This window comes from Nylanderia fulva, unplaced genomic scaffold (genome assembly GCF_048542155.1).
Source record: "Nylanderia fulva isolate GAGA-0341 unplaced genomic scaffold, ASM4854215v1 Scaffold14, whole genome shotgun sequence".
NCBI lineage: Eukaryota > Metazoa > Arthropoda > Insecta > Hymenoptera > Formicidae > Nylanderia > Nylanderia fulva.
In genome coordinates this window covers 4,775,716-4,796,958 of record NW_028189622.1, presented here as the reverse complement: position 1 = coordinate 4,796,958, position 21,243 = coordinate 4,775,716, and the positions used below count along the sequence as shown (strand labels likewise).

The window sequence follows — 21,243 nt, the reverse complement described above, 5'->3', positions numbered from 1 at the left end:
TTCGGACGTACTCTTGATTTCGCAGTTTCGACTTTTATAAACTTACTACTCTTCTCCGAGGCGCGTCAAGCGATCATCGTTCTCGAGATCCCCGAAGTCGTAACACACGCTCTCTGATCTTTACTGCCGCGGATCTTTCGAGATGTATGTATATACATTTGCTGCGCGTCTGGCTTTACGGGCCTGTCGAGCAAATGAAATTCATGCAAATCACGGAACCGCGCCGACTTCCCTTTGCGCTGTTGAGGTGGCATCGCATCGGTTTTGTATTGGGGCGGCGATGCGTCCAACCTACATCACGAGGGTGAAACGTACTTCCTCTTCGGTCTTCCGGCCCGCTGATCGTTTAGATAAAATTCGCAAACTGACTCGCTCGTCTTTTGAGAAACTTTGCTTAAATTATATTATCACGTCGTCGAAAAGTGCAAGTGCATGCACATCGTAATAATAAAAACTCTGAAAATTAAGATTAATTGAAAATATTAAATAAGTTTTGATTATTTTATATATTTATGAAAAACTTGCACACAACACACAAGTTACTATACATATTTGTGTCTTAATTATTTACGATGAGTATATAGAAAATAGGCTACGTCGATTCCAATTTTATAAGTACGTTTTAATAAATTATAATAGATATATTACGGTAGACATACATAAATATTGAATGGCACTTGTGTTTTTTAAATTATATATATATATATATATATTTTATTTAAATATTTTATATATATATTTAAATTATATATATATTTTGTTATATATATTTCGCGCTATTTTATATATAAGAGAGAAAGTTCTTGTAATAACTATTAATATTATGTTATTTTTCTTGATTTCCAGGTTATGCCAGGAACGGGCCCAATTATTATGGTACATTGATCGGACCTTTACAAGTATACGCGCATGGTATCAAAGGTACAGTGTATGCCGTTGACGATGGAACGATATTTATAAAAGGATTCTCCTATGACGGCACCGGTCCGGATGCTTATTTCTGGGTCGGAAACACCTCTCAGCCCAATCCCGACGGTTACATCGTACCTTATCCCGAGTCGGAGAGCAGCAGGTAATTACTGACGTTACTTATATTTAATGCATATTATATTTATCATACACATTTATGAAAAATTGTTCGATACATCAAATTGAGCATATAGATATATAAAAAATATATAAAGAAACATAGTATTAAATATTTTGATATAATATTAATTGATTTGCATTAATCTGTCAATCGAATCATCGAATGTCTTTTTCGACAGATTTTTCGGCCAATTTAATTCTTTAGTGAAAATGTTAATACTTTTCGAGTTATAATCTAATGAGGAAAAAGGACTTTGTTAAATTGAATTTTGTGGAGTGAAAAATTAAACAACTATATTCTGCAGTGAATTTAAGATGGAATTTATTTTAATAAATTTTTGTCGACTTAGTTATAAAGATATATGATAAAAAAAAAATTGAAAACTTACAAAGAACCTCCATCGACATTCTTGTCAAGAAAAAAATCGTCTTTAAATTGATTAGAGATGCCATCGATCAAATTTTAAAATACTCTATATAAGATTGAGGAGCAAATAATCGCAAAAAATGATTAGTATATACGATGCTTTATACTAACCAATATACTTGTCGTGCAGAATTTTTCACGAAACACGTGCTACAGTAGACAGAAAGCAGCCAAGTAGAAACGTAATAAAGCGCTCGCGTAGATGAGATACGGACGAGATTGGCGTATAATTCCCGTTTTATTAACTGCACTCTCCCGCGCATAACGACTCATTCGCGTTCGGCCTTCTTTCTGTTTTCATCCCCTTCGCCCTCTGTTCCCTCCTTTTCGCACACAAGCGCCGCGCCACGTTACCCTTCGCCGCGCCCGCAACGGGCTCTTTGAATTTCATTTCATCCCTTGGTTACGGACTGCCGCGCGCATTCGTCCTGTATCACTCTCTCGCTCACCATCGCACCCTTCCTTTCGGCCTCCTACATCCCTGACCGCATGCACAACCTGCCCAGCCCTTGGAAACCTCTGCTGCCTTGATCGTCTGCGCAGATTCGTCGGCGATATCAAAAGGCGTGAAATCAATCTTTGTAGTGAACGACACAAGTCCATATTATTTTCGGAAATCTAAATAGCTATAATACTATAATAGAATGTTGTAAGTATATGCCTTTGGGAGAATGTGAGTTTATAACTCTAATTACAGGGTGATATAAATTTCGCGAAAGCAGTTAACAATTTTTGGAATTACAGAAAAAAAACATACAGTTTTTTGTTATTGCTCTTCAGAGAATTTTGGTCCTTATTGTTCGTGCGATTCTTCAATGTCATTTATATATAGTTATCGCAATAATTGTTTTAATTATGCTCTATTACACAATCTGTATTTAAAAATTTATCCATTTTTTTACTTTTCTTTTTTTTAGCAATGATCCACGAGTATTGGGGGCGTACAATCACACGGACGTTATTCTGAAGTTACCCGGAGCAAAACGCATACGAGACATCAAGTGGCTGAGCGTTTGGTGCAGGAGATTTACGGTGAGTAAATTACAACGATCGATCAAGATCTCGAATAATGTATTACGCGCGTTTCTCACATGCTGATTTTCAGAGCAGAATGTGAGATTTAAATTTTTTCGTCAGCAAAATTTCAATGGATAAAATATGTCCTACACTTTTTCGAAATACTATAAATATATAGGAACTTGCTACCACTAAATAAAAAGCTATATCCAATGATTGTAAAAAGATTACAATCAGCCATGTTTTGAGCACTTATCCTACTTTTTTTGCTCAACAAGAATGTGATGAATAATTTGCGTAGAAAATACGATTACATGACGTATGTATCTCATCGATTACTTTTGATTATACGAACTCGCATTGGTTACTTCAAAGAATTGCTCGCGCGCGAGACTCATCAAGACATCCCCTGTTTGATTCATCTACATATCGCGCACGTTTTACTCCAAACGTCACGTGACACGCAGAAAATAGAGATAACTTGATTTTTGAGAAGGTTCAGAGGGAAGCTCTCTATCGTGCATTCGGGGTCAATGGTGCGTATGAGATGGATACGGAAGCCGAGTCTCGGGATCTGACACGTGTGTATGCGCGTCTACACGTGCGTGTGTGGGTGGGTAAGCCCTCTCTCTTTTTTTTCGGCTTTCCCCGGGCTTCTCCATTCGGGTGAACACCGGTCGAAACGATTCGGCATCTCTTTATCTTTCGGGTATCTCTTTCACGCGTGTGCAGACGAGTAAACACAATAATAATCGATATAAACGATACATCAATGATAATCATTTTATCGAGAATCTCTACGAGAGAATATTGAAATTTACAAGCATTATATATTGCAAACTTTTGCGAAATTTGAAAAAAAAATTATTATTCTAATCTATGAATGATATATTTTTATCGAGTGCCAAAATATTTTCCAATCACACGAGCTTATACTCTTTTTCTTCCTTTTTTCATCTTTTAATTCTACAATAAGAAGCTCGGTGTTTTTTCTTTTATTTTATTTATTTCCTTCCTTTGCATGGTGCACGTTTATTTTCGAGTTAATCCAGCTTAGCTCTTTCAATTCCTCTCATGAAGAAGTATACAAATTAGAACGTAAGGTATATCCTCTTAAACAGATTCCACTCTCCCTCTCTCTTTCTCTCGCTTTAGCCGATGCCTAAAAATCTCAGTGCACGCGGAAGTCTACGTTCGAACGGGACTCTACCTTCAGTTTTCCCTTTCCCCAGCTTTTATCGGTCGCACACGTATGAATATAACGACACACACACGCGATATATCGCCTTTCGTGGAAGGGGAAAAGGTTTGAGACGAGCATATCGACGGTAGAGAGCAGAGCTTTTGCTCTTATATTATAGAGGAGGGCTTTAATATCGAAGTCTAAGGGGTGCTCCCGTACCGTGACAACCCTCCATCAGACACGCTCTGTCACCGCAAAACGCGCTGTCCGCCGCCTACGGTCCATTCTACCGGGTGTCCCATTACGATCGCCGCGAGTCATCGTTCGGGGTTTGGTAGAAATTGTTCTCGTTTACGGCCGCCGCCCCACCGATCGACGAACGTAAATGCGGGGTGGAAAGATTTTACGATACAAGTTTTTCTGATCTATATCTCCTCATATAAAAAGGTAGTAACAGAAGAAGCCTTCTTGTTATAATGACGAACGATTGCCTATCATTTTATTGCTGATCGATTATTTTATTATATATTTTTATATATAACAAATATATATATATATATATATATATATATACATGTAATTTTATATTTAATATAGTTTTCATTAATTTTATTTGTATATACATATATTATGTTCATTATATGTTTATCATTTTATTTTATTTTCTAAGTCAAATATAAATTATTATATTATATAAACGAATTATAATTACATCTCTCATTCAAAATAATCGATTTTTTATATATAAATATATATATATATATCTAAAAGCAATATATAGAAAGCTAATAATAAGTATGAAGAACGCTTTTCATGAGAAAGTTTAATTCCATTTTTTCTTTAAATTTCGTGGAATGTATTCTATTTTTAATGTAGATACCATTTAAAATTAAATATGAACTACTTTACGGGGTTTCCTTTTATTCACATCATATTCTTAATATAATGTCAAAGAATGTGATATATCGAATCTTTCCCTTTTGTGATGTTTGTCGGAGGTTATTCTGAATAACGCTACCATTCAAAAACGTGAAACGTTTTTGATGAAATAAGATTTCTTGATCACACTCGAACACAAAGGAAAAATCTTATATAGTGAACACCATTAAAACATTTTGAAGATTTCCGACTTTCACGTGCGTGCTTCTCTTTCTGTGATTTGCGGAAGAAGTGGATTTCTCTCTCTCTCTCTCTCCCTCTGCAAAAGCTGATACTATATACAGGATACAGAAGTAAGATGTAGGTTTTGCTTAGATATCTGGTAGACAGAAGCTGTCTATCAGTCAGCACTTCCTTACGTTACCTCCGGAGAGAGGATGTATTGTCAGAGTAAACCCTCTACTCGACTCCTCTTTCCTCCTGACTCTCGGGATCTTCTTCCGTTTCCTCTCAAAGACACATCTCCCTTCTCCGACGTATCCTTCTTCCTTCCAAATCCGTCGAGCTTCTTTTCAAAGGAACAGAGATATCCTTTAGCAATATCAAACCGCCGCTCAATAGACCACTGATTCAGGTAGGATTTAGTAATTTTTTTCTTCGTCTATCTCATCATTCGACCACCGTCCGAAGCGGACAGTCGCATCACTTTTACGTATATACGTGTATTTATGTGTGTGCGTGTACCGTACGCAGAGAGATGTTGCGAGAGGGTGAAAACGATCTCCCCTATCATCCCATTGCGATCTTATCTCGAGCAGTAGAGTTCATCTTTCGCAAAGGAATTTGAAAGCTGGTGATCGGTTTGTCATCTCGCTCTTCCGTTTTCCTTGTTCTCGCGCTGTTCAATATTTCATTTTCTCTCGATGACTCTTACTCACGATTAATCGCGTTCTTACGTTCTGCATTGTAAATGCGTGAGTGGAATGCTATCGATCGAGCGAAAGTTCAGACAATGTTCTATTTCCTTGGCTTATAAATACCATTTATTGGAAAAATGTTGAATATAATCGTATATATAATAATTTGACATTTGATGCGTTGCATGGTGAGAATGTAAATTATGCGACCTAAGATATATCGTCTTTAATTTCCTGGATTCAAATGTTGCATACTTTGCATAAGTAACAATGATATAACATTTGAAATGTATATAAAATTTAGTCATGCAAATTGTCTGTTTTAACACATTATTTTTTAAATATTATTAAAATTACATTTTTCGATGAAAATAAACGTAATTTTCTCGTGATTAAAATTATTATTCTTACATAATTATTATATATCACATATATTACAAGAGAATTCTAAAATTAATAAAATAATAAATAAAACGACTAATTATACGATAATGAAAAATGCGTTCGTGCATCTCTCTCTCTCTCTCTCTCTCTTTCTCTCATAAGTAATTTTAACAATTAATATTATATTTTCTGCTTTTATATCATCATAAAGAATATTATGAAAATTTATAATTATATTATATCATATCATATCTTTACATCATATATTTATAACGAAAATTTTTATCTAATAATTATTTAAATATTTTAATAAATTGTAATATTATTCATTATATACGTAGATAAAAAAATATAATAAAATTATGTTTTAGGGGTACAAAATTAATATACAATCGCGTTAACATCGTCCGTCTTTTATGGGTATCATCGTTCGGTTGATTACAGCATTTTTCACTTTCTGGCTGACATATGCGTGACATGAACCACTCGCGATTAGTACGATTACGTTCGTCGTTTCGCAACGTGACTCATTCGTATGTCCGATTAGACCAAAGACAAATCGTGTAAAGACAGATACCACGTTACACTATCTCCTCGATCTTGCATTATGCGTGTTTATTGTTTGTGTTACATTATCATAAATTAAAATTATCTATAAAATGGATAATTCGAAGTTATTTCGATCGGGTATATAATATTTTTTATCGAAATGACAAATAATTTCGGCTATTACGATAACGTTTCCAAACGAGACTTTCAAGTCTCAATACAATGAGTCAATAATTTGTTTCTTTCTACTTTTTCTGGCCATTTTCTTGTCACTCGAAAAATAACGCTATTTTTGAGAAAGTAAAACTTTTAATGCGAAAGGAAAAGACAGACATTTTTGACGTCTCTTTTTTATGTCTTTTTGGAGAATTTTCTGTTCTCGCTGAAATGGCGATATTTTCGAATGAAATCTAGCTCGCGCAAAGTGTCAGAAGTCGGTGTTCGTTCTGCTAGCCGTTCCAGTTGGAAAAAGAAATGATTGTTCCATAGTCGTGTCACACGACATTTGCATGTGAATTCTCCGGCCTCTTTTCTGTGGGTATCCCGGGGTTAATTAAATGCCTCATAGTTTTCGAAGTGGGATGACGAAGTACGATTGCTTCTGGCACCAAGTGGACGATCCGACCCTGTGCCTGAGAGAGCGTCAATTAATAACCGCTTAGAATGGATTCCTGGCGTGGAGTCCCAAAAGAGCGCACAAGTGGAGAATCGCGTTCTCATCAGACGTAAGCTTATCCTCGTCGATGTCGATATCGTACAGACAGTTTTTAACATTAATATATGCAATACTACAATTTTTAGCATTCGATATTTTTTTCAACAATCTTAAATACTGAATATATAATTTATTGAAAGAAATACCTTTCCCTTTAACATTCTATATTATACGTAATTTTTTCTCTTATGTATATAATATTTTTCTTACAAATATAAAAATGCTGAAATATTTTATTTAAAAACTGCAGTTATTACAGATGATTTAAAATTTAAATGATCAGTGAATATAAATATGTTGTATTTTTTATTCTTCAGTGAATATATAAAAATGTTGTAGTATTCTTATATATTATTACTTTTTTATTATATTTGCAACAATTCGGTATTATTTTACATTTGGCGACTTGACAATATTGTTTCGAAATAATTTTTAATGGAACCAAGAAAAAAGGGAATATGGTAATAAAAAATATGTAGCGCAAAATTTTCGTTAAATGCTGGTACAGTTTATTATTTATAAGATGCATTATTAATATACATTAATATACATCATGTCGCGTTTTATCATTGCTTTTTCATCATATATCAGGCTAAATATTTGCATATACCTCATGATAAAATCATTTCCGGTCAAAATTCCATCGGTCATTTCAGCGGAATAATAAAATTTTGTGACACGTGATTTTGCGATGCCGTCAACAATATGAAACATAAAAGCGACATTGATAAGTTCACGAACGGTATGCGTAAAAGCTTTGAAATGTTTTTTTTTCTCTATATTGACATCATTCATTGTATTGGCGCCGGGAGAGCTTTTCAAGCACACCGGATAACTTCGAAAGCCGCTCGATGCCGCTGGATCTCGCCGGTCCTTCGCCTAAGTCAGTGTTAATAATCGATTTCATATCGGGACACGGGGTTTCCACGATACCTTCTCGCAGAGTATTTGGAAAAGGGTCTTACGAGATTTTAGTTCGGACGTATAATGCTTGAAATATCGTCTCACATCATTCATGCGATCTGTGTCACACATATATATTTTTCTTATTATTATATTTTTATCCTTCGATAACGTTCGACATACATCTCTCTGTCTCTTTAATGGATCTCAGATATTTTCTTGAAATCTGAAACACTTGGAATAAATATGTTTTTATTCTAGATATTAGCATAGATCATACATAGAAAGTTATATATTGATATTTCTCTCTGTGCTTTTTTAAAAGAAAAATCAAATCTCTCGCGCGCATATATATCGATTCTTATATTATATCAGTCTTTATATTAATATTCGCGTTATTATTGCTTTATTGGAATTCTTTCGTAGAACTAATTTTGTTGAAGTACAATAAATCGAGTGTATAGTTGGATGTAAAGCATCTATCTATCGATAAGGCCATTAATAATCTTGACAAATCGGTAAACGACTTATCACCGGCTGATGCACTAACGATTGTTGCAGTACGATTCCGTGTACAACGTCGATGTACAAATCGGTTCGGACAAATTAGTTAAGAGATTTATTTACGACTTGCCACTATAGTTCATTACGATCGGAATTATGGGAAATTAAATTTATTAAATCATAAAATTCAATTTATTTGCGATGGTTCTAAAGTTTCAATTTTAATTTAGTTAAGTTTTGAAGAATTAATTCTCTCTTCTAATTAGTGTTTGATGCGTAAAGATGGATTTATATTTACAAGACGCTTTATAAATTTATAATCATTTCTATTCATTTGTCAAAAATTTTTTCAATTATTTTAAGGTCTTGCTTACAAAAAATATAAGTTCTTAAATCCCCAACTTTTTAATTATTATTATCAAAGCAATAATAAAATGAAGAAATTTCGTTTCAAATATATTTCTGTTTTTGTACTACAAATTATATTCAAATTCTTTCGATTAAATAAACTCGTACGTTTTTGTCTGTCACAATAAACCCATGACGAGTTACGTTACTTTCGTTATTAACACAAAGTTTGAACAAAATTGTAGTGCGGCGCAAAATTTAACGCTGCTCTCGATAAACAACCGGTTCTCCGATAACGCGTTTCGGCTTTCGGATATTTGGAGCTTCATCGTAGAAAATGACCATCACGTAGAAAATGACTATCCATACATGAGAAATCTTGACGTCCATCGATTCGACGTCGAGCGTGATCGCGGCCGGCACGTAAACGCGTCGCTTTCACAGGGGGATGATACGCGCGAGTTGCGCGGATACCGCGTGTCCATATGCATATATATATACGTGCGCACACACCCATACATACATACGTATACGTACAAATGGCACCCTCGCACACTAGTCAATAGTCCCATACACAAGTACGAACGCGGACGGGAACACGGAAAACGGACGATCAGGAATTGAGGCAAGGTTGATAGTCCTGGATAACAGTGGCGCAAGCGCAAACGCGACAATACCCGGTCGATGTTGGCCGGGGCTGGCTGACTGGCTGGATGGTAGCCGAGGATGTTCTCTTCCTCTCGCTTTCTCTTACTCTCTTTACCCTTTCGCCGTCCCGCAGGTATCACCCATCTTCGTCCTGTCTCGGCTCTCTCTCTCTTTCTCTTTCTCGCCGTGCAACCCTTTCCTTTCTACGTTTCCACCCCATCCTTCTTCGTCGTCTCGCGATTCTGACTACTCGTTTTACCATTCGTTTCTACGTTGTTTCGTTCCATCTATTCACGGCTCCATTCCTGAAAATGACGGGGTGCTTTTTTTTTTCATCTCACTCCATATCCATATTTTTGCCTCTATCTCTCTCGCACTTTCGGACTGTCTGGCGTGTGTCCTCTCTTTGCCCTTCGCACAGGTGTCGTCTCTCTTCCTCCATTTCTGCCCATGTTGCGGTATTCCGTGTTCCGAGCGCCGCCATTTTGAACGGGATCACCCTCTCACCCTCTCCTTCAATGGTCTCGGTGTCGAGGTCGAAGGCCAGGAGTTTGTTTCCGAAGGTCGGAGCTTTTGATCGAGAAGATGGCATCTTCTCGAGGAACTAACGATTTCGATTATGCAGTCTGAAATTGATTGGCTTTACTAGATTTATTACATTCAACCTAAAACTTGTCTTTATACTTTTACATGTGGCATCATTTAAACTACAATTAATTTTCTTTATAACGTCTATTATTTTGTCTTATATTAGGTGAGAAATATAATGACGTTATCCTTTAATCGAAATACATACATCTTCTCGATATGCGCAAATTTAACTAAACTTTTGATGAAATAAATTACGTTTTAAAATAATTTTATACATTAAAAAGAACAATTTTTACCTTTATCAGTTATGGTATTCGTATTCAACCACTTTTGCATTCAAAAAATTAGAAAAAACTGGGGTAATATTTTTTTCACAATAATGCGTTCAATTTTTTTTGTATATATATTTTTTATAAATTTGTATCATATTAATTAGATTATCCAATTATATTATTTAATATTTTTCATTATTTTAATAATGATTGGATATGGTAAAGGCTTCGAAAAGGCTTCGATTTGAAAGATTTTATGGAGAAGAAAATTCATGTAATAAATTGAACCTCATTTAATCAAATGTAATATCGGCGACTTCAAAGTCAAATATACAGAATATACGTGTAATCTCGACGGCATTAAATAGTAAGGTCGAAGGGCATTAAATATCTCGTGCGCCATTTTAGCATCACCTACGTATTGACTCGTCTTCGTGGGTGTATATTTCAGCTGATGTATGCCGATGTATCGGATTGTATCTCAAATACACAGCGATGCACTGACGTATACACACGCCCATGAAACGCTCTGCGTATCAATGGAAATTCGAATGGATAAATCGAAGTAGCTGGCGTACGAACCAGTTTAAAATTCTTCAGCGCGATAAATAGCTGTCGCGAGTTGAAGAGACAATTTTTCGCGCAGTTATTATTTACAATTTTAAAATATCTAAAAAAATGTAAAGAAGGGAGAGATACATTATATTTGCAACTTTGTTACGAAAATAGTTTCCAACAACGAAGAGGAAGCCGTTTTTTATCCGTATATGAATTATATAATTTTGTAATAATAAATATTCCAACTTGTTTTATCAGACAAACAGACATGTATCTTTTTCTGTTCGAAAAACGCTACCTCGTTCAGCAATTAATATCTGACACAAATATCATTGTTTTAGGCTTTGCTACGTTAGACCTTATTTTTTTACGTGGAATATGGTATGAACTGCACTATATTTTTTATTTGTATTTTTGTGAAACCTCTATAATTGCTCCTATTTGTACTTCAAAAATTAATATAATTAGAAATTGTTTTGTATTATTAACAATGTTGTTATATTATTTATGTTGAGCAGAGAACTATTTTTTATATACAGTGAAAGTTATTATTTTTTTATCCGGCGAAAAAGCTCATCTCTGTTTCCTCAACCTAGGGGCTAGTTCCTCTTCTGCAACCCTCTTTATATCCTCTAGCTCTGTCTCTCTATCTATCTCTCTTGCCTTCCAACACGCCGATTGGACGAGAGCTTGCGAAAGTTCCAGGTATCCCGAAGGACCGCCCACCGGTCCTTCTGTCGCTGGGAAAGTTTCGTCATTCGTATTACGGAGGGATGGATGGGCACTGCTACTAATATTGTCATAGCATACCTTGGAGATGGGAGGGCGGTTTAGTCATCTTTAGAAGTTACGGAAGAAGGATGCTTTTGCAAAACGTAGAAAAAATCTTGACTATTTTGACCTTTTTTGTGCTTTGAGAGTTTTGTGCTCTGGATATTTAATATAAATATAATGTATTATAATATACACAATATATATATAATATATGAAAAATGAGAAAACTTAATTAAAAAGTTCTCCGTCAAAAAATGTTTCATAAAATAATTATATTCAGAAATAATTATTAATTTTTTAACTATTACATGAGATAATGAAGGATATCATTTTAATATATGTATACTCGGTTGATTCCGTTGGCTAACTCAAAAACTCAAATTTCCTTGAATACGGTAAGAGAATATTTTACTGATTTAAAAATTGTGTAAGAGTCGTATAAGCTCGACATTAACAAACTATATTAAATTTTTTGGTAATGTGAATATAATTATTGGCACTTTGGTGTTCAGTCTTTATCTTCTAGCTAACACATGCCATTTCGATATTTGTACTCTGCAGGCAGACTTTGTAGATGAAAATTCGAATCAATTTATTCATTATATTTCCTCGAACATCCCTCTGCTGGAAGTGAATTTTTGAACGATGCTCGAAATCCGCGTAATTAGACTGGCCCAGCGGAACATATTTAACAAGAGCTTATCCGCGGGATAGTAAAACTCCTGGTTGAAAAAAAACTCCATTAAATCTGGCGGCTGAGATATAGACGTATTACGTAGAGAGAGAAAGACGGAGGGAGGGGTGGAAAAGAGGGAGAGGGGAAAGAGGAGAGTGCCGAGGACTCGTTTAATTTATCGCCTACTTAAAGTCCAACGATCTCGCGAATAGAAGGCCTTTCTTAGTTCGAATTTCAACCTGCTATCTCTATCGCGCTGTCTTTCCTTCTCTCTTGATTCGCCTTCTTGCCAATTGCTCGTCCTCCGACTTTGAATTGGGATTCTATAGAACGCTCGTAAAAGGATACGTTTCGATCTTGTTAAGCAAGGTGATACACGTTTACACAAAGACCGTACCTTTAGTGCGAATTTCACCCTTGTTGAACGGTGATATCATCTGACACTTTTCTACATAATTCGCAAAAGTCTCACGTCTCTTTAACAGGCATCGTCGTAATCACGAGAAAGTATATATTGTTGAAAATGTTAAACTATGATAACACTGACAGACCTCGACAAATAAAGCTTAGATGAAACAAGATCAGAAAGGAGTTATATGCGTATGAGATTTTTCAAGAGAATTCAAATTTGGAAGGTATATTACTTTAGAGAGAGAAAACAGTTTTTATCTAGCAAAAAATTTTTAGCACACTTAGGAAAAATATTTTTTAACTAATCTGTCAATGTTGATTCTAGGAAATTAGTCTAGAATCAATAAAAAATTCGTTTTTTATCAAATTCCACCGCAATTTCGAAGTTATACATATACTTTTATTCAGTAGTTATTACCTATTTTTATTCTGTATTATTCTTACTTTGATTTTTCGAGCTCTGATTTAATATGGCTTTTTTCTTGCTATTTCTTGTTTTCTTTTTTTTCTTTACGTTCCTTTTTTTTTTACTTCGAATTCTTTTTATCTTCATTTCATCTATCGTTATTTATATCTTGCTCAATTTTTTCGTACTTTCGGAGGACCAATTTTAGGCTATCTGTGCACCATTATTACTACAATCGTATAAGAGCACTACAGTCTCTTCGAAAATCGATAGTTGCAAAAGAATGGTAGTTTGCAGAAGCTATAAACTGCATTGTCACACACATCTTTGCCGCAGTTATTCGGTAGAATGGTCGCCACTATTGGAAAGAACGACACGATTGCACGGCGTTTAACGAGGGCCGATGTCTCAATTTCCGAAAGGACGTGTGTCTCACGACAGGGGGCGATTATGTTGTGGGGGACGATGCCCCTGCACGACTGAGGGATGATACACGGATCTGATAAGGCGTTAAAATAATATACAGCTTCGGTTCGGGACCCGAATCTTCGCGATACACTCCCTCGTACTCATTCGTTTTTTTTTCCCGTCTCTCTGTTCTTCCTTCCTCTTTTTCTCCCTTATATACTGCCTTCCTCTTTCTCTTTCATTGACTCGCTACCGCTTTATCTCCCTTTCCCTTCCTCCAATTGTTTCTCGATGCTATCCGTGACTCTCCAGTTTGTTAGGGGGATTTATTTGATTGAATATCGACTGCTCGAGTAGCCACCCACGGGTTATAACGGTGTATCAGTAACGCACAGATCCCAATTGCGTGGGAAGGGAAAGACGAAAAGCTCCATTCCCTCATAATACGTGCGCAAGAGAAAAAAAGAGAGACGCATTATATATTTTATTTCATTTCCTGGAGCGAAGGCGGATATTGACTTATTAGACGTTTCGATATTTTTAACAGTATCGATATTGGTTATTAATATTTCGTGCTACTTATAGAATATATTGAGATGTAATTTGATGAAATATAATGTAATTGCACGTAAAAATGTACCACGCATATAACGCGTCAAAAAAAAAAAAAAGATAAAAAAACTAGGTTGAATGGATATTATATTATAGAATGTTTTCTTCGATTTGCTCTCATTTTTCTTTGATCATTTTTTTAATGCCGATAAATCTAAAAATACGTCGGATTTGAACAATTATTGAGTTTAAAGAATGAAAGCACGGTTCTTGAAAATAAAGTCTATCTTTTACTTTCTAATAACTTGTCTTCTAATTCATTTCTCTTACTATCAGAATTAATAACTTTAAAAGTTGTAACAAGAAACTAATGAAATTTCAGATGATCAAGAAATTTGTATAATAAGAAAATGAGTAAAAAGTTGCTAATTAGCATTTGCTCGATATCAAATAATATTTTGTTTTATTTTAAATAAGTGCTTATTCTTTAAACAAATTCTTTCTCTAAGAAATATTAAAAAATGGCATAAATTTTTAATTATTTAAAAGGAGAGTCTATATTAATTTTATTCAAAAGTATTTCAAACATCTCCAGTTTTTTGTTAGTTATACTCGAAAATCATATTAGCCGCAACATTCGGTGAAAGTGAATACAGGGAGCTCAAGTTAATCCGATGTTTTAATCAAGTGCATCCAAGACAATTTCTCACGATCAAATTTACACATAATCTCGTACATTTTATTAATTTTGGAGACAAATATTTTATGTTTATCGCGTCAGAAAATGTGAAACAAAAAATGTAGAACACATTTTCTTCTGACAAAATATATCATCAAGCTGTGCATGTAATTGATGCACATGTATCAATAACACGGGTAGAAAATGTATATAAAAGATTCCATGCTTCAAGTAGTTTAAAATAAACATATGCAAGTAAATTAATTACTAGTTTAATTCAATATAATTCGGACAATTTTTAAGTGGTTTTTGACATAAAAATGTAAATGTTCGATATATATGACTCTTTAAATATTTGAAGAAGGAAAGACAAGCGGAGCGTTTACAGACATCCCACACAATATAGTGTTTTAGTCGTTGTTGTACGATAGCTGCGTTTCTGACAAACGCACACGCTCTTACGGAAGCATAATAGTCTCTAATCCGAATTTAAATCTGAGTTTACGAGATAAACAGTCTATTAGGAAGGAGGGGACATTGCAGAGCGATCCCTGCTTCGAAACCTCGGGGTCCGGGGTTGTAAGGGCTACATCAAAGGTATCGGATTGACGAGGAACCCCGCACATCATCGCGATCCAGTTTATAAACCCTAGGAGATACGCATCCCCCTCGTAGCAGTCACGGATAATCGGATTGAAAATAGCGTGGAGTTAGCATTTTCTCGGGAAAATAATTCCGAAAAGATTAGACGGTAGGTAGTCAAATAAAATTTCAAGAGGCCCCGCTTGTGTTAAATTCTTCCAAAATGCTACCCACCAACTCTGTTCAATACTCTCATGTCGATTTCGCGTGAAAATAAATGGAGCGTCAATGTCACGATCAAGAGTCTGGGTTCTGATCTCGATTGACGATTCAAGAGCAAAAGAGAACTAATCTATTTTTTTTTTTTTTTTTTTTTTTTTCAAAGAGAACTCGAGAAAAAATTGATCCAAATCTGATCTTTTCAACTTGAAATTCTATTCTCTCCATTTCTCTCATAAAATAAATTATACGCTACTGTTTTGCCTAATGCTGCAACTTTCAGTTAAATATGCGTCTGTATATTCAGGTGAGTTTTTAAAGTTTTACGTATTTAAATAATAGATTGCTAAATTTGAGTTTATAAAGTTTACTAGAAAAGATAGAAAATGGAAATAAATTGTAATTGCAGAGAATAATTCAGTGTATTTTGTACATTCATATATTCTCACTCTATTTTATCAGTCCGTTTTTCAACCTATATGAAAATTACTTTGCACATAGTCGTAATATGAATTATAATTCGCGCGTCGATATTCGCGCAGATTTTTTTGAGGGTACACTTGACTTGAGTGCCGTTCACTTAATTATTGGCAATATTTAGTTATCGAGTGAAATACATACCATGTATTCTCTCCAATATCTACGCAATTGAATCTGTAGCAAGTGGATTTAAAGTTCTGGTAACAGTCGATTATTTGATAATCTGTTCGTAACATGAATGTATCGTTATACGTTTTCTATAGAAAGAAATATACAAAATTGTGCACTGAGTTTCCTCTTGTTGCACAAAATATTTTATTTTATCTAATTATACTTATTGCAAATTATTTTATTAATCTAAAAAATAATCTGATAAAAATGATAATTTATCGATTGTATACAAGAAAATTTTTTTTTCTACTGAATATACAATATAAATGTTAATTGTTTTGTTGCAATGCGCGAATTAGTTCCAATTTTTATAAAAATTCTTCGCAAATCGCGCAGCATTATTTTATGCTTGTTAGATCGTTCGACATAAATAAAATAATATAAAAACGAACGAAAAATAATCGCGAAATCGTTGGAATTAAATGTGGAAATATTGTACATTTTTCCGATATATATTCGTACCTCATTTTTAACGCCAAAAACTTTTTGAAACGCATGTTATATGTATTATCTGTGCGCTCGTATGAGACTATATTTCATATTTTATGAATTATATTTCGTCTATTAAAAAGTTGTGACGCAGAGAATGGGAATCAACGTCGACAAGTTGGCGTTTATTTTATTGAATGAAAAATATTCGAGTATTCACCGTGTCTCACCAATTTAATATCAGTGATTATCGATAATTAAGGAAGGAACTGTGTAGGTGTTATCAAATTTATCGTCGATATACACGTCGACGCGTAGGAGGTTAATGTCGCTGAACAGAGTAATTTCTTGTCATTCCGTTACAAAGAGCGATTACCGCAGTCTCCGGAATCAATTAAAGTTCTGCCAACATAAATTCAGTTTTGAACTTGCAATTCGTGATTATTATCAATTATATATATATATATATATATATATATATACTCTAAAATTATTGGAGAAACTATGTTACGACAAACAAGTATGATTCTGCAATGAAAATAATAATAATATATAATATTCTGTTGGATAGCGTTTGACAAATACAATCGTTAAATATCAATCAAAAATACAATTATTCTGCAAAATATTTTTTTACAATTACAATGATATCGCAACATTATTTCTTATTATTTTTATAAACCTATTGATATCAAATTATAGATTTCTTATTTTTTTCTTTTATTTTTAGTTGATTTTTTTAGTAATCGATAAAAGAAATGTCACATTTATTTTGCAGATAAAAATAGTTTAAATTAATCTCGGTATGTATTACGTATATATCGAGATTTATATATGCTAATGCTATAAAATAGTATTGGATACATGTATTTTTTTCGACTATAATAAAGAAGTGCAGTGTGACGGCCGATTTTAAGTACAGCTCTATTCAAAATGCCATTAAGCCCATTATTACTTATTCGTAAAACATTTCTGGACTCGTACATCGAACCATCAGTTAGGCGAGGGAGATATGATTGACGAGCCCTTAAACGAAATGAGATTAATGCGCATGCAAATTTTGCAGTCTCGTGGGAGTCGGTCTCAACTCGTCGATAATAATTATTATTAATGATGAAATTAGTACGTGGCTGCGTGTCGCTGATTTAGTTTCAAAACGAACCGTGAGAAATCCACTACTTGTAGATTTGTTTCCGCAAAAGGTCACATAAAATTTAGAATTATAAATCACGAACTAATAAGGCAATTAATAGCTTGTCATAATTATAAATCTAATTATACATTTAATTTGCAAATTATACAAATTAGGAACAGATAGAAATAGAGCGAAATTCAAACATATATGATTTAAAATATGCATTTAACAAACAAACTTAAATAAATGTTTATATATTGAAATTAATTATACACATCATATATAATTATGTTATATGATATTAGATATATCTTATTGTTAGTTAATATTTATATTTGCAATTTTCATTTCCAGAGAAATAATAAGCTTTACAATAGGGGGAAACTTAAAATTTTGTCGTTGACTAAGCTTCATCTATATTTATTTAGTATTTTGGGATATGTTTGATAACTTGTTAAGGAGGGCGATCGACGTTGCCAGAAGGGAATTAATTACGTAACTGAGGAGCTTCTAAACTTCGGAACGCACAGGAGTAAAGTATTCCTCGCAAATGGAAATGTAAATTATGGTGCGGGTGCATGCAAATGTTAAATTTTCCAGCCACTTTGCCAGTTGTGCCTGTTAGAGATGAAATTGCCGTACGGCCGTACATCGCACGAAGGGACTTCTGCAAAACTGAAGAAACTTCTGAGCGTTCTCGTTGATTTGTATATACCACACGCAGAATTCTGTAAAATGTACTTCGTATAACTTTCAGAGCATATTCCTCGCGAAGCTGTTTCCAGAGAAAATCATGGCGCATCGCGATTTCAAAGACGTAATCTTAGCGAACTATTTACCAGCTGCGGGGTTCTTACTCCCCTTTCTCTCTTTCTCTCTCTCTCTCTTTTCTCGAATACAACATTTTCCTGATTTAATTTCTCGCGGAGAAACTATCATTTATCCAATTTCTGTTTCAGCAGTCCCCAATTAAATCCATTTTAATTTTAATTAACCTATTACTGATCATAATTGGAATGCAGAATTGCGAGATTCTTAACTGCTGATTATGATATTTCTATTTTAATTTGCGAGGATAATAGTGCATAATTTTATTACGATGCAATTACTGAAAAAGTCTCATCAAATCTTTAAAATCAAGCATGCAAAATATACAAATGGGATTACATGATTATAGACAATAATGTGTGTATATGTTATTACATTCAATTCCGTCGAATTTTTCCCTTTAAATTTACAAGACTTAAATATATAAATTCTATGTGACATTAATAATAAAAATTCTTAAATTCATATTAGTTTCAGAAATTTTCAATGTATGTATGTGCTTATATATTTGATTTTGTTTAAGTGACATAAGAAAAATAGATACATTTTTTTATGTGAATTATACATTATTAAACAACACAAGTGCGCGCTTTGCGTGCACTATTAATTTCTATTATTTATTTTACAACTGTCAAACTGTTAATTTTTGTGATGACAGTTGCTTGATGCTATGAAATATGACCCTAATTTTAATTCGCCGAATTTCTATTATGTACATTATTTTAATTTATTGAATTTCTCTATTATGTATATACATAATTTTAAATATAATATACATAATTTTAAATATAATATTGGAAGAAAGAGATACCTAATTAAAAGCCTGGCGCGGGAAACAGTGCGCTAATGTATATGTGGAATTTAGATGGCAAATTATTTCCTTTATTTAACGTATGTTTCGTGGTCTCTCGTATTGGATCATCTTCAGCAACTGTCAGTTACATATTTATAACATTATGAAGCAATTTAATCTAATGCGAGTGTATAAAATGCATTGTGTATTTATTAAACTCGTCATAGTCATGGTCACTGACTTAACTTTCAATTGAGGATCGAGCTATGACGAGTTTAATAAATACATAATGCATTCTATTAACTACACTCATATTAGATTAAATTGCTTAATAATGATATAAAATGTAATTGACAGTTGTTGAAGATTGTCCAATACCATAGGAATCGAAACGTTAAATAAAGAAAATAATTTGCCATCTAAATTTCACATGTACAAATTTATTTGCGCACTATTCCTTGCGCCAGGCTCTTAATTAGTCCTTTCTTTCAATATTATATTTAATATTCAAGTCTTAAATTATTAATATTTTACATAATTTTAATTCGCCGAATTTTTATTATATTGTTTGAGAACTATTTTTTTATATATGTATCTCTTTATATATATATATATATATTTTTTTTTTTGCTCATTTTGTTTAGTGTAATCGAATATAATTACGTACGCAAAGTAAAATTATTCTTTGATAATAAAACCTTAAAAATTGCAATGCACGTATAATTATTATTGCAACGCATGCATAAAAATATATTTATTAGTTATAAGTGATTCATAAAAATTTAATATATAAATTTTTAATAGAAAACAAAAAAAAATAATTTTCTACAAGAATTTTTCGATCAAAATATCTCTGCGCATCCATTAGATTCGCGCGTCTGTACGCGTCCGCTACGCTGTACGGTTCGCGCGAAACTGATCACGTGACCATCAGTCTCGCAGTCGCGATATCTCGTACGAGAACCAGTGTCGCGCGAGACGCGCACCGTGACAGACGTGTGGGATGTACTCATCTAATAGAAAAAATAGAAAGAGACAGACTGCACATCGCAAGGGGTATCGAAAGATTCTTGTAAAAAATTCTATTTTTTTTTTTTGTTTTCTGTTACAAATTTATATATGAATTTATATATGAATTTATATGCATTGCATAATTAATTAATGTATTTTTATACATGCATTGCGATAATAATTGTTATGCATACGTTGCAATTTTTAACATTTTATTATCAAAGACTGATATAACTTTGCTTTGCGTGCGTAATTATATTCGTTATATTTGTCGGTTAAATTGAACGAAATGATATATATATATATATACTACATGAATTTATAAGCAGATTTGTTAATACAGTAGGAAGTTACATGTGAAAGTAATTGTGTCGACTCATAAATCAAACTCAGTTTTATTATTAAGTTTAATTATAATAGCAAATTATTGTTAGTATAGTAAACTGATATTAAAATACTAATACAAATTTGAGAAATACAATTCAATAATTTTCCTTAAAAAAATAATGCAGGTATAAAATGATGCTATAGTATTATATTAAACAGTTATATTTTAATTTTATATTTTATAATCGAATGTCTATATTATCTATACATAATTTTAATTTGCCGAATTTTTATTATGTATATAATTTTAATTTTTAAATTCTGAATTATTCCAAAATAATTATACATTACATTTTATCAATGTATATCGAAAATTTA

At 33.3% G+C, this 21,243-nt stretch overlaps 1 protein-coding gene across 7 annotated transcripts in view; it reads left to right on the top strand.

Annotated features, from left to right (window-relative positions):
- LOC114929197 (protein Skeletor, isoforms B/C) overlaps positions 1–21,243 on the top strand; it is a 69,932-nt gene that overhangs the window by 37,752 nt on the left and 10,937 nt on the right. For all 7 annotated transcript variants that reach the window (XM_029300644.2, XM_029300647.2, XM_029300643.2 and 4 more), the window contains exons 3-4: positions 847–1,072; positions 2,434–2,548. In XM_029300644.2, the coding sequence (XP_029156477.2) occupies positions 847–1,072; positions 2,434–2,548 (341 nt within the window). The remainder of the gene's footprint in view (positions 1–846; positions 1,073–2,433; positions 2,549–21,243) is intronic.